At 42.6% G+C, this 14,984-nt stretch overlaps 1 protein-coding gene across 2 annotated transcripts in view; it reads right to left on the bottom strand.

The window, feature by feature from the left end:
- The window catches only part of LOC115459126 (guanine nucleotide-binding protein G(I)/G(S)/G(T) subunit beta-2), a gene marked incomplete at its 3' end in the record, with an annotated part of 103,380 nt that overhangs the window by 42,331 nt on the left and 46,065 nt on the right, over positions 1-14,984 (bottom strand). For both annotated transcript variants that reach the window (XM_030188998.1, XM_030188997.1), the window contains 3 exon segments: positions 1,683-1,789; positions 2,757-2,795; positions 13,543-13,653. In XM_030188998.1, the coding sequence (XP_030044858.1) occupies positions 1,683-1,789; positions 2,757-2,795; positions 13,543-13,599 (203 nt within the window).

Consider the following 14,984-nt stretch of genomic DNA (forward strand, 5'->3'; position numbering starts at 1 on the left):
GAGAAATTCTAGTTTTACATTAGAAACGAATTAAAGATTTTAGGTGTTAAATGCACTGACTAAGAAAATTACTTTCATTATGAAGAAACTATGGAAAATTAGGAATATGTTGACACCTCGGACATTTAAGTTGGCGGTTCAAAGTTTAATACTAGGGCAACTTGATTAGTCTAACATTTATTTAGGTTGTCCGAAATGTCTCCTTAAAAAATTGCAGACAATACAAAATATCATGGCCAGATTAATTATTTTCAGGGCATGTTAGTGAGTGGGTTACCCCTTTATTGATACGTTTACATTGGTTGCCAGTAGAGGCCCGGAATGAGTGGGGTGTAGGACCCTTCTAGTCTAATTTGTTTTGGTAAAGAATTCCATAATGCCGGGGAGAGAAAGTAGAAAGCTGACGTGTGCGTGGAATCCCGTCTTGCCCTGGATGACGGGGGTAGAACCAGTCCTGTTCTCTGTACGAGAGCGAAGAGTACGCCCTGGCGTATACGGAATTGTCAGTGTCACAAGATAAGATGGTATGTTGGTGTGACGTGCTTTGTGTGTCAGTATTTTGAATCTAACTCTAAATTCAATAGGGATTCAATGAAGATATTTGTAGGAGTAATTCAATCATGTTTGGTGGCTCAACAAATGACACGAGCTTCAGTGTTCTGAATGGTTTGTAACCGTTTCACGTTAGCTTTAATGATACCGGCATAAATAACATTACAGTAATCATAGCACCTAGTAATATACGCATATGATAGAGTGCATAATGATTTCTGATCTACTGAATTTCTAATTGACCATAACTGTCGGAGAAAGTAAAACGATTTCTTCACAACAGCAGAGCTGAAAGAGAGGGCTGAATCGAAGGTTTGGATATAGGTTGGTCAGGAGTAATTAGCATTTGGAAAAATCTCACTGGATCCTGGACAGAGACTTCCTGTGCAAGACAGAAACAGATTTACCTGAATCAGAAACAGGCTATGAGAATCATGAACCCCTTTGTCTATGTTTAAACTTGTATAGCATCTGGGGTATGAAATGTATTTAATGATGGACATATGAACTCAGACGATTTACCACTATCCCTTTCTTTAATGACCATTTTTGAAGTTCTAAACAATGGCTGAAAGAGTCTCCCAAGAGATTCTGTTTTCCTAGATTGTAAATACCAAAGCAGCTATGATTAAAGTCTTCAGGGACTTTAACCAATTCTGTTGCTCCTACACAGAGAGAATGATCCTGTGCCTCCCTGTTCACTGATGTAATACATGATTATTCTGAACAAGGACTGATTTGTTCTCTATTAGATGAATAAAAACCTCTGCAGCCTAGAACACTATTCAATTCTACATGGTTGACATACATGGATTTCTCCTGCACAGTGAAGGGACCTCTTTTGCCCTTGGATTCTTCTAGATTCCAGAAAAGGTCCAACCACTTGTAGGTAGTACTTTGTGATGCTGAGGCTGATGGAATGATAGCATTTTCATTAGGTTGATGGAATTTACACCATTGGAGGGACTGAAGATTATGGCTCCCAATATTTACTCTCTGAGATAAGGATTGTATGGTTTGATTCCACTGTAATTTCAACTCCTAACGAACTCTCTTCATGTGGAGATGAGTAAAATGTGCTTATACATAGTCAGACCTGAATTTTCCCCCACCACTCCTCCACTCAGTACCTCGAATCAGTGCCCCAGTGCATCGCATAGATCTTTGCCAGGTGCCCCCGCAGTGTGCGCCGTGTCCGCATTTGAATCCGTCCCACAGGGTCCAAGCCTGCAGTGATCTGAGGAGAATTCAGACAAAGCCATGGCATTAAAAATAACCCTTTCAAGGAGCATGTCACCCCTCTTCACAACCAGACCGTGTGAAGAAAAGAACAGTTTTGCCCCTTCCAACTTTTACTTCAAGCTTAACCCCAGGTTCAAAACAAAAACTGGAGCAGCACAGGAGAGGATAATTTTATAACCCATTATCGCAAAGAGAATGCCGATTTACACGTGTAAATGGACCTCTTATACAATTAGGTCTCAACTAGAAGGACAAGCAAGCGCATGCATGTGCTCAGGGGAAGAATTTGGATGAAATATGGGTAGATTCACGATCTACACATGTACTTTACAATACATGCCCATGCAGTTACACCTGCTCTCAAGTAGACGTAATGTGCTCCGCACTTTCAATCTAGGTGCGATTTCTGCAGGATTTGTGCCTATTAACCTAAACACCCCATTGCAAAATTACCCTCTGAATGTCTAAAAACATACAATACTATTTACAATGATTCCATTTCTGAAGTCACACCTCAGAGGGGCTGCAGTATCTACGCCTACTCAGGTATGAGCATCGTTCATTCTCACCCCAACCTATTGACTGGTATAGCATGCATACCCTGGGCTCCTTGTCAAATGCAGGTACCATGAACAATTCTGAAATGTGTGGCCCAGCCATACTAATCTCACGGGGCAAAAAATTAGCAAAATTGATAAATGAGTTTTCAAACTGCTCAGGGGAGAGCTGGTTCTCATTGTTACGAGTAGGGGGAGGTCCCAGTCCCTGCGGTACCTAGTTATCAGTTGCCGAGATATGGATTTAGTGCTTCCACTGGATACCTCGGAGCTTAAGATCCCTGGAGCACATGCCAACATCCACAGCCTTCCTTTTCCAGAAGGATGAATTTGGCTACATGACTACGGATGATTCTCCTAAAAATATCAGCTGAGCTAGGGGTGGAGACAGTAAGAAGCACTCACCTGAGCCAGTGTGGAATCCCCACATGCTTTTCTTGCATCCTGCAAAAGTAGAGAAGAGAACACCCATGCAATCACCACAAAAAATTAGGGTTCACATAGTTCTTGCTTAGAAGTAGATAAAAATGGAGGCAAGGTAAAATGTTGATATGATTATTATTCTACACTTACGTGGACGGTTTGGTTCTGTAATATATGTTATATCTAGAGCTTGTTGGCACTTTATTTTGATATATCATCAATAAAAATGTTGACACAAAACAAATGGAGGCAAGGTGAGAAAACAAACATCAACTTAAGAGAAATCTATCCAAATGGCTTAGGATCAGAGGCCACCAATTTAGAATGTCAGAATCTCACTGAACACAGAGACGATGGGGTCAATTTGGCCGCTGGTAAATGTGTAAGTCCGCTACACATGTATTTTTAGCTACTATATGCATAGCGAAAGGTTCAAAGCATATCTAACTCTATGCTACTACCTGCACAGTAGAGGGGCTGACAGAGAATAAGTGGCAAAATTATCTGTATAGCAGCAACATTCAGCCACTACAAGTTAAAAGTTTCAATAAGGCTTTTTCATACGTGTATGCAAGTAAATGCACATGAAATGCTGCTTATAAATTACCCCCAACATAAAAGTTCACAGGATGACAATAATGAAAGTACTTTTACGCGACTCTGCTGTATTTACGCTCAGGGGTGGGTTTTGGGCAGAGTCACAGTTTACATGCAGTCTTTATACAATAACAAACCCAACTAAGAAGGGGTGAAGTGTACACCAAAATCAACAATGAAAACTTCACAAGTCATGTGTTCAGTATTCAAACAGTTCTCAGAATCTCTATCTTGATAGGAAGGAAGCGCCTCAGATTTATCACAGGTATAAATTCGTTCAGTATCCATCATAGGTTTAAAAAAACCTTCCATCATCATCCTACATTTATTGAAATATATTCAAATTTTTAAAAAATTTTCTTCCAAGTTTGTAAAAGCTCTTTAAGAACTATTGAGCAGATCAGGTCTCCCCGACGTTGGCCAGCGTTTCTCAGTATTCTACTGCTGCCTCAGGGGGAAACAAACCTGTCTGGCAGGTGCTCTGTGGTTCTCAAACGACTCTCTGAGCACAAATCAAAATCTAAAGGGGTAATTCTATAACTCTCGATGATACATGTTGAGCGCCAATTCCATAATGGCATCCTGGCGCCAAGATTGTGGTAGAGAACACTGGTGTAAATTAGCATCACTACGCCTACATGTAGACGCGCCCATGTTCACCAGGTCTACCATACAGTTTGCAAAACGTTGAGCATTCTATAAGATGCATGTGTAAATAGGAGACATGCACATGCTCCACCCACTTGTATATCCCCCCTTGCAGAATAGTGCTTAGTGCATTTGCACGTGTGTCGATTAAGGCACACAAAATTGCACATGTGCAGCTATAGAATTGCCTTTCAAGTTTTTACCTAAGGCAACGGAGGGTTAAGTGACTTATTCAAGGTCACAAAAAGCCACAGTGGGATTTGAACCAGGCAGACGTCACTGTGGTCTCAACAGACCAGTGTCCCTGGGTATTTTCTCTGCAAACATTATATATGGTTTTTCTTCAGCGGTGGCTTCCTTTTTGCCACCCTCCCCTACAGGTCATGTTTGTGGAATAATCTTAAAATTTTAAGCCAACATTTTCCCCAGTCTCATCCGGAGACCTCTGCAGTTCTTTTAAAGAAATATTAAGTTTCATGATTATGCTCTTCAGCAGTTTCTTTAACCTTCTGAGTTTAGAGGGATGGCCCGATTGTGGGGATCTCTTGGTGGTGCCAAACTGTTTTCGCTTTAAACTGATAAACCTGACAGTGGATATTCAAACTGAAAATTGTCTTACAGCCTTCCCCTGATCTGTTCCTATCCTGTACTCCTTCTTCTGACAGTTGCTTAGTCAATAATAATTAGACGGCTTTATGTGCAGAAATATTTTGAGCAGTAGCCACATTTTCACACACAATCTCTCTATATAAAAGGCAACACCAACGTTCTATGAAGCCTCCAGCCGGAAGTGTGAAGGGGGCGAGATATCCGGTTTCCCTATGAGTGTCTGCCCCGCCCTCTCTGTAACACAGTCAGTGAAGGAAAACAGCAGAGCACAAAATCAAATCGCTGGCTCTGTAACAGTGAAGGACTCAGAGGGGGGAGGGGAGAGAGGCCAGAGGGCAGGGACACACACACTCCCACATGCACACGGAAGAAAACATTGCTAGCCCCCGTTTCATTTGCATCAGAAACGGGGCTTTTTTACTAGTATTAAAATATAAGGAGGTTTTTGCCCATGATGATTTAGGAGACCTCCCTAATATTGGTTTACCAATGACGGAGTGTTCTCTTAAAATATGAGGCTTTTTTCCTCCGTTAAACAATTATTTAGTAACATCAGGAAAGTGCAAGGATATTTTGTGAAGTTTATAAAAGTTTATCATTATATAAATATCCTTTTAAGCTCTTTTTTTGAGATTTAAGTTGCTTAGTCAGCTCAGCTACACTGATGGGCTCTAAACCATTACATGGCTTGTAAAGGTAATTTCTGAAAGTGAAGACAATTTGTGTTTGCTGTGACAAAGAATGCAAAAGACAAGAAACCAAAGAGTCTTGATTGCCTATTAACTACTTTTTGGAATGTCTCTAAAATGTAAACATTTCTCTTACACAGGGTTGCTGTCAAAGCCAAGGTTTTAATTATATTCCAAAAAGATGGGTAGAAGATAAACTGATCCAACCAACAATAAACATTCGGTGCAATCCTTAATACATATTCAAGTCTGTGAAGTAAATCTATAGATTTAAACAGTGAAAAGTGGGTGGAAAAAGCCGGAAAGAGCTCCAGGCTTCGGAGCTAATAACTCTTCATCGGCAAACAACCACACCACAATTTACGTAAGTGCAAAAGTACCACCCTTTCATTTCTTAACAAAGTGAAATGCACTTTTCTAGCCTTCTCCAGCAGAATAAAGTAGTCCCCAGACCGACGTTGGCCAGCGCTTCGCACTGCTGTCTCAAGGTCGGGACTTTTACCTTGTGCTTTTTCCACCCTCTTTTCACTTTGTTTAAATCTATAGATTTACTTCACAGACTTGTTTATTGAGGATTGTACTGAATATTTGTAATTGGTTAAAACAGCCAATGCTTTGTGTCACCGTAAGCCCAAATATAAACAGCTACTTTCATGTATTCTGAACTGTATTTTGAATGTGAAACATGTACAAATGTGTGCAGATTTTTCCTACGCAGTGTACATGTGACAGTTTAATATGACTATGGACAACACATATCCCTTTTTCATTTTTCAGTAGAAAAAGAAAGAAAGAAAAACCTGTATTTAGACCTCCCAATTCCTAGAAAGAGATATACAGTCTGCATAATTCCCCTTTCCCACTCTGAGACAGTTAAGATTCGGGGAGATGGAACTGTACCTTCCTCATCAATCAGAATTTATATTTATTTATTTTTATTAATTTTTTAATCACAGCAGCATTAATGCAGAACATTCAAAATTCTCCGGTTCTTATTTCTAACCCATTCCCATTTGAAATATTTACATCTTAACCCTAACCCTATAATATAATCCTACTGCTAAGCTATTCAATTAACTTTATTAAAATGAGCATTTCTCCAAGTTTCTGCTAGTTGTGAGGCTGACACAATTACCTTGCATTGCATTAGAGCTGTACACTAAAGCTCAGCGCGAGGTTGCCTAACGCAAGCATAAGGTAAACATTTTGCTCCCCAAATTCCGTAAGCACCTATTGTCTTTTTTGGCAGACTGAGCCCATGTGGTGTATCGCATGAGATCAGGTGCCCTCCCAACTTTAAAAGTATGATTTGGTTGTTTTGTGAGGTCCACTTGGATCCTGAGGATGTTTTTGGTGACCTCTGGCTGACATTGTGGAGGTTTTCTCCTTTTTCTTCTCTCGAGGTCACCAGGGACACCTTTGGGGTCGGGGGTACATAAGTACATAAGTAATGCCATACTGGGAAAAGACCACAGGCCCATCAATCCCAGCATCCTGTCCCCGACAGCGGCCAATCCAGGTCAAGGGCACCTGGCAGCTTCCGAAACGTACAAACATTCTATACATGTTATTCCCGAAATTGTGGATTTTTCCAAGTCCATTTAGTAGCAGTCTATGGACTTGTCCTTTAGGAAACCATCCAAACCCTTTTTAAACTCTGCCCAGCTAACCGCCTTCACCACATTCTCCAGCAACGAATTCCAGAGTTTAATTACACGTTGGGTGAAGAAAAGGTTTCTCCTATTTGTTTTAAATTTACTACACTGTAGTTTCATCGCATGCCCCCTAGTCCTAGTATTTTTGGAAAGCGTGAACAGACGCTTCACATCCACCTGTTCCACTCCACTCATTATTTTATATACCTCTATCATGTCTCCCCTCAGCCGTCTCTTCTCCAAGCTGAAAAGCCCTAGCCTCCTTAGTCTTTCTTCATAAGCAAGTCGTCCCATCCCCGCTATCATTTTCGTTGCCCTTCGCTACACCTTTTCCAATTCCACTATATCTTACTCGAGATGCGGCGACCAGAATTGGACACAATACTCAAGGTGCGGTTGCACCATGGAGCGATACAACAGCATTATAGCATCCTCACACCTGTTTTCTATACCTTTCCTAATAATACCCAACATTCTATTTGCTTTCCGAGCCGCAGCAACACACTGAGCAGAAGGTTTCAGTGTATTATCGACGACGACACCCAGATCCCTTTCTTGGTCCGTAACTCCTAACGTGGAACCTTGCATGACGTAGCTAGAATTCGGGTTCTTTTTTCCCACATGCATCACCTTGCACTCTCTCAAATTAAACGTCATCTGCCATTTAGCCTCCCAGTCTCGTAAGGTCCTTCTGTAATTTTTCACAATCCTGTCTCGAGTTAACGACTTTGAATAACTTTGTGTCATCAGCAAATTTAATTACCTGGCTAGTTACTCCCATCGCTAAATCATTTATAAATATATTAAAGAGCAGCGGTCCTAGCATTGACCCCTGAGAAACCCCACTAACTACCCTGGTGCTGGGAGGGTAATCAGAGAGACTGGACTACCAGTGAGTTGCGTTTTTATGTTTCAACTTTTTTATGGATGAGTCAATCTAATATACATAACCAAATAACTTCAAATTCAACAGTGTAGTACATTTGTCATACATTAGTACAAAATGGGTAAGGTGTGCCATCAACATATTTTTCATTTTTTCTCCCTCTCTCCTTCCCCCCCCCCCATCTTCCCCCCTTCCCCCGTATCCCCTCCCCCCTATATTCTGGTCATGAGTTGGACGGATTGGCCCTGTTTTGCAAGGGCCAGCGCGTTTCTCATATTTTTTATCAATTCTCTTGACCTTTGTCTTGGACGTGGCCCGCCTCTATACTGGTGGGCAATTACTACCTCGGGAAGGAGCCCTTGCTCTTGTAGCTCCCTCATCGCGGTTCAGTCATTGCTGTTAGTAATTGTCTGTATACCCACCAGGTCTGTAACTTTAAGCCCCAACCCACCCCTTTCCCTTTGTATTCCAACCTTCTTATTAGACCAATATCAAGTTGTCTATGTGTGAGTTGCGTTTTTATGCTGGCCCTGAGCTTAACATAAAGATGCAGCATTAAGAGGTAAAGAAAACGCAGAACCAAATTTTTGCAGTTTTTTTTTTTTAATATCCAGAATAACTTTGTATGTATCTTGGTTGCTCACTGTGCTACCGTTTAGCATAAGTGGTTATACTCAAAACTTTCTTGCTCTAAAGGACTTTCTTCATCAGGGAGGAAGACTAGCACATGAAAAAATACTGACTAAACCAGGGGCGTAGCCAGACTTGCATGGGAGGGGGGTCCACAGCTCGAGGGGAGGGGGCACATTTTAGCCCCCCCCCTGCCGCCGCCATTGTCGCCCCCCCCCCCCCGTCTCTGCCGACTCCCCTCCCCCGCCGCCGCCTACCTTCCGTTTTTTGCTGGCGGGGGATCCCACTCCCCGCCAGCCGACGTCCTCTCCCGTAGAACGCAGCGGCACTGTCTGGCAGAGAAAGTCTTCTTCCTTGCATGCTGACGTCCTGCACGTTGTACGTGCAGAACTGTTCTCTGAGGACGTCAGCATGCAAGGAAGAAGACTTTTCTCTGCCAGTGCTGCTGCGTTCTACAGGAGAGGACGTCGGCTGGTGGGGAGTGGGGTCCCCCGCCAGCAAAACGGAAGGTAGGCGGCGGCGGGTTCGCCGGGAGGGGGGTCCCCACTGAAATCTACGGGGACCCAGGCCCCCTCAGGCCCCACGTAGCTATGCCACTGGACTAAACCACTGCGCTTATGCATAATGAAGTTTACAGCATCGGCCCTTATGTTACCTTGGGGCTCATTTTCAAAGTACTTAGACTTACAAAGTTCCATAGGCAACACTGGAGCTCATTTTCAGAAGAGAAAAATGTCCAAAAAGTGGCATAAAGCAGCATTTGGATGTTTTTCTCACAAAAGAAGTCCAAATTGGTATTTTCAAAACCAATTTTTAGACATTTTTTTATGAAGTCTGTCAGAAGTGTGTTCAAATCACAAGAGGGGCGTGTTAAGGGCAGGATCTGAGCGTTCCTAACACTTGGACGTTTTTCAGCCATAATAGAACAAGACAAAATCATCCAGGACAAAAACTAAGACGTTTTGAGCTAGGCCTATTTTTATAACAAATGAGGCACAAAACGTTGCCCTGAATGACCAGATGACCACTAGAGGGAATCAGGGATGACTTCCCCTTACTCCCTCAGTGGTCACTAACCCCCTTCCACCTTCACCCCCCCAAAAAACGTGATTAAAAACATTACTTAACAGGCTCAGAGGTTATACTCCGGTCCATTACAGCAGAATGTAGATCCCTGGAGTAGTCTCGTGGCGGGTGCAGTGCACTGCAGACAGGTGGACCCAAGCCCATACCTCCACCAACCCGTTACATTTGTGGAGGAAACTGTAAACCCTCCAAAACTCACCAGAAACCCACTGTACCCACATATAGGTGCCCCCTTCACCTGTAAGGACTATGGCAGTGGTGTACAGTTGGGGGGGGGGGGGTTGTGGGGGCTCAGCAGACAAGGTAAGGGAGCAATGGTGAGATGGGTACCTGGGAGCATTTTATGAAGTCCACTGCAGTGCCCCCTAGGGTGCACTATTGCTTCCCTAGGATGTCAAGGGGACCAGTCTACTAAAAATGCTGGCTCCTCCTGCATCCTAATGGTTTGATTTTGTGCATTTTGAACTTGTTTTTTTCTTCCGAAAATGGACCAAAAAACAAAATGTCCAAATCACAAAACCTTTTTCTTTTTTGCAAAACGTCCAAAGATGGACTTAGAGGCATATTTTCAAAGCACTTTGGGAGGCTAAGTTCCATAGGTTTCTATGGAACTTTGGGAGGCTAAGTGCTTTGAAAATGAGCCTCTTAGACATCATATTGAAAATGCCCTTTTCTTCTTTGAAAATAACCCTCTCCTATTCAGGCTTTGGATGTTTTTTTTGCAAAAAGTCCAGAGACGGACTTAAGACATCATATTGAAAATGCCCTTTTCTTCTTTGAAAATAACCCTCTCCTATTCAGGCTTTGGATGTTTTTTTTGCAAAAAGTCCAAAGACGGACTTAAGACATCATATTGAAAATGCCCCTCTATATAACTTTGTAAGTCTAAGTGTTTGAAAATATACCTCCTTGTAAGATACCAATCATCTCTAAAAAGACCAGAAAACCTTTTTAAGCCAATCTTCAAAGGCGGTGGATGGTCTATCACTCAGTGGCTCTCATACTGAGAACAATACTAGTATATGAGGAACTTAGGACACCACTGAATGGGTTTGGAAAATAGCGTGACAGGAAAGTATGATTTAGTTTCTTGTTTTCAGTTAGATTTCCAGTAAAGCACAAGACAGACTTTCATCCCCGCTTAGAACCAGTCTTAAGGCTGGACAAAAGTCTGCAGGCTACTAAAACTTAGTATTGAATATTGTTTTAATTCCAAGTTTCTACCCGAGTGTGAAGACCCAAAGGGATCCGAGTGGATGGCGTTACTTAATCTGAACAAAATCAGTAGCTTGGACGGTTTCACCTAGAGAGGAGTTTCAGTCTCAGATTAGACATATGTGTTTCAATCTTTTCTCTGCTCTAGACAAATTCCTTTTGAACACAGATAAACTATTTAAGACATTTGACCCCCCCTCCCCCACACACACACACACACAACAAAAGGCTACAAAGCACAGGCACAATTTCCAAAATTAATTCATCGTTATCTTCTGTGATTCGGCGAGTCAAGATCTGATTTTGTCCTGTTTCCCTTTCCTTTCTTCTCTCTTTCTGTTCTTTTCCCTACCTGCTGCTTCTCTGCTTCATTTTGCACCTATTCTCCCTTCCCTTTAACTGTCATTGTAATTCTTTTCTTTAGTTCATTGTAAGCCGCTTTGGGGCTGCGTTCCATGGCAAAAAGCGGGGTATAAATGATCTAAATAAATAAAGCAAAGGTTCTTACTTCAAAGAAAATGGGAAGAGGACACAATGCAAGAGTTAATATACAATAGCATTTGGTATTTGTTTATTGAAAACACTTATATTCTACTTTTGCAAAAGTGTCCACAGTGGTATACATTACTATTAAAAATCTCTATATATAAAAGGCACCACCAACGTTCTAAATGAAGCCTCCAGCCGGAAGTGTGAAGGGGGAGAGATATCCGGTTTCCCCATGAGTGTCTGCCCCGCCCTCGCTCTCTCTCTAACACAAACAGTGAAGGAAAACAGCAAAGCAGGAAATCAAATCACTCTCTCTGTAACAATGAAGGACTCAGAGGGGGGAGAGGAGAGAGGGCAGAGAGGGCAGGGACACACACACTCCCACATGCACACAGAAGAAAACCTTGCTAGCCCCCGTTTCATTTGCATCAGAAACGGGGCTTTTTTACTAGTATTAAAATATAACTAAGTCTAAATTAAAACCCCCCAACCCTCTATACTCATGCCTTCCCTGTCTCCTTTTTGCGTTCATTGCAGAGTGAAAAAAACAAACCACTAGCATAAATCACCAAAAGGCAAGATTCCTCCATTGCACCTGCAACGTATTTGGGTAAAAAAAAGCCAGGATTTTCATTTCCTCTGGAATATTCTGTTATCCTGCTCCAGTGCATATTTTCTAGCAAAAAAGGTGCCGGTACTCAAATGCCAGACCACCCTTCAGGGGGTGGGGTGATCACTGAGGGACCCACCCCACAATAGCCAGGCCCCCTGCAACCAGTCACAGAATCTATGACAAGGTAGAATTGGTGTGTAGCGCCTGAGCTCTTTCATTAAAACTTGGGGGCCATGGGTCAATTTTTGCAGACAATGGAAAAGGTGCCGGTAGTCAATACCCCTAAGTACCCCCTCAAAATAAAGCCCTGTCCTGCTCTAATCTTAGCTCCTCCAGAAACTGGTGCAATATCAATAAGGTTTTCATTTATACAGCCCATCTTGACCCACAAGATTTTGTTCCAGTCCTATTTAACATCAGCCTTACTTAAGGAGATTTAGCCCATTTCCTCTTAAAAGTTACAGTCAGATGCAGTAGATACTTTTGTCCCCAGAAGCAACAGAAGTTTAAGTGACTGGCATCCCTGCTCTAACCATCAGGCTATTCTTTCACTCCAAGGTCAAGAAGGTTCCTCAGTTTCTCCTATGGAGGGTTAGGTGACTTGCCCAGAGTCATAAGGAGCTGCAGTGGGACTTGAATCCAGTTCCCCAGGATCAAAGCCCACTGCACTAACCACTAGGCTACTCCTCCACTAGCAACATTCCATGTAGAAATCTCAAATAGGGAAATGGGACTTGATATACCACCTTTCTGTGGTTTTTGCAACTACATTCAAAGCGGTTTACATAGTATATACAAGTACTTATTTGTACCTGGGGCAATGAAGGGGTTAAGTGACTTGCCCAGAGTCATAAGGAGCTGCAGTGGGAACTGAACCCAGTTCTCCAGGATCAAAGTCCGCTGCACTAACCACTAGGCTACTCCTCCACTAGCAACATTCCATGTAGAAATCTCAAATAGGGAAATGGGACTTGATATACCGCCTTTCTGTGGTTTTTGCAACTACATTCAAAGCGGTTTACATAGTATATACAAGTACTTATTTGTACCTGGGGCAATGAAGGGGTTAAGTGACTTGCCCAGAGTCACAAGGAGCTGCCTGTGCCTGAAGTGGGAATCGAACTCAGTTCCCCAGGACCAAAGCCCACCACCCTAACCACTAGGCCACTCTTCCACTTGGCTTCTAGAAAAACAAAAAAAAAATGTACCCGAGATGAGGCTTTGGATATGGATAACCCGAGGGCAATGTCAATCATCCTGGGTCCATCTGGAGAGCAGCTCTGTGACCCACATGCAAGTTTTGACAAAGATTGAAGTACTGTGAGCAGACATTGTTGACGACACCATTTAAAAAGTATCTATGACTTGAGATTAATACAAAATTTGGATGAGTTTGGTTTGAACAGAAAAAGAGCTGAAACCTGGCTCTGCCTCCACTATTACAGCACTCCATAAGCATGCGCCAAATTTCCAAGCTGAAATGAGAGATCTGGAGGACAGATCACTGCAAATTCACGCCAACATTTTAAATAGGCTGTCCAGACATATGTTGAAAAACAAGAGGATTTGAACCTATGTTAAAAGAAGCTTTCTCTGAGTATACAGAGGAGTCCAGTTCAGAGACACCAACTTGGACAGTTCTCTTACTCACTCGGATCTGGTTTCGTAGTTGCTCTGCCTCCTGGCGCAGCTGCTCTAGTTCACTCATTGTAAGTGTTTGGACCTGGTGCCTAATATCTACGTCCTCTCAGCCAAAAGAAACCTGCAAGATTTAAAAAAAAATGAAACTTAAAAGAAGGGAACATCAGGCACATTCAACTCAGCACTGCATGTTTTGCAATTCATTTCTCTCTCTACAGCTGATGCAAACATTATCAGCTAGAATGCAAACTTAACTCAAACTGAAACCAATACAAAGCCAAAACACTGGAGCACTGGGCCACAGCAAAATGAAGAACTTGCATAGTGGTTTATTTAAATTTTATGGTTTTCAAAACCAGAAGCTCTTATCAAACCGACTTTTATACAGATGCTCCGGTGCAATTGCTCTCAACTCAAGTCCTTGAGCCAACCAGTCACGTTTTCAAACTTTCTTTGAGACACTTGGATTCGCTGTTTTTGGGTTCAAAAGTTAGAGTATTTCCTGACTTATCCAGGGAAACTCAGAGGAGACGCAAGATGTTCTTGTTGTTACGCCCTAGGGTAATAGCAATTGGGGCAGACTTTCTTCTCAGATTCCCATGTATATGTAGAATAAAATTTCAACTTAAACAATATCAATTTTTTGAACCAAAACAGCTGGAGGACTTTATAATAAGCAGAGAAGAGGTCAGAGTACAGGTTTAGTCTCATATGTAACACTGTATGGCAGATTAGAGTAAGCCACTCAGGAATTAAGCTGCTTTTTTTTTCCCCCCTTTTGTGAAATTGCTTAAGATTTAAGTATAGATATTTCCTTTTCCTTGGATCAATTACTTAAATTTGTGGGCGATAGTTGAGTACCCTTGAGGTCGATTATATCTCTATATTGAATGATGATTTTTCTTTTGGTGTATTTTCACTCATAAGTATATATTATGAATGTTTAAAATTAATAAATAAAGAATTTAAAAAACAAATGCATTATTAGTTTAGAAGTGGGAAAAGCCTGTTTCTGTCGGTGATGAAACGGGCCCTAGCCGGCACCGGACTCCCTTCCCCTCCCCTTACGCTTGTCTCCCTGGTGGTCTAGAGGTACCTGTTCAGTCGGGGCAGGAAAGAAAGAGCCCCCTCTTTCCTGCCCGTAGCGGTGCTGCTTGGTTCCTTGCTGCATCGTGTTGGGTTCCGGCTGTCGGCGTTTAAAAATGGCCGCCGTGAGTTGAAGTCTCGCGAGGCAGCTTCAACTCTCGGCGGCCATTTTGATTCGCCGAGAGCCGGACTCAGACACGATGCAGCCGGGCAGCTAGCAGCAGCGCTCCGGGCAGGATAGCGGGGTTTCCTTCGTTCCTGCCCGAGCGAACAGGTACCACTAGACCACCAGGGATAGTGGCTTAAGGGGATGGGAGGTGACAGGGGGGAGGGAAGGTGTTGAGGGGAAGAATGTGTTACCGGGGG

Source organism: Microcaecilia unicolor, unplaced genomic scaffold (genome assembly GCF_901765095.1).
Source record: "Microcaecilia unicolor unplaced genomic scaffold, aMicUni1.1, whole genome shotgun sequence".
NCBI lineage: Eukaryota > Metazoa > Chordata > Amphibia > Gymnophiona > Siphonopidae > Microcaecilia > Microcaecilia unicolor.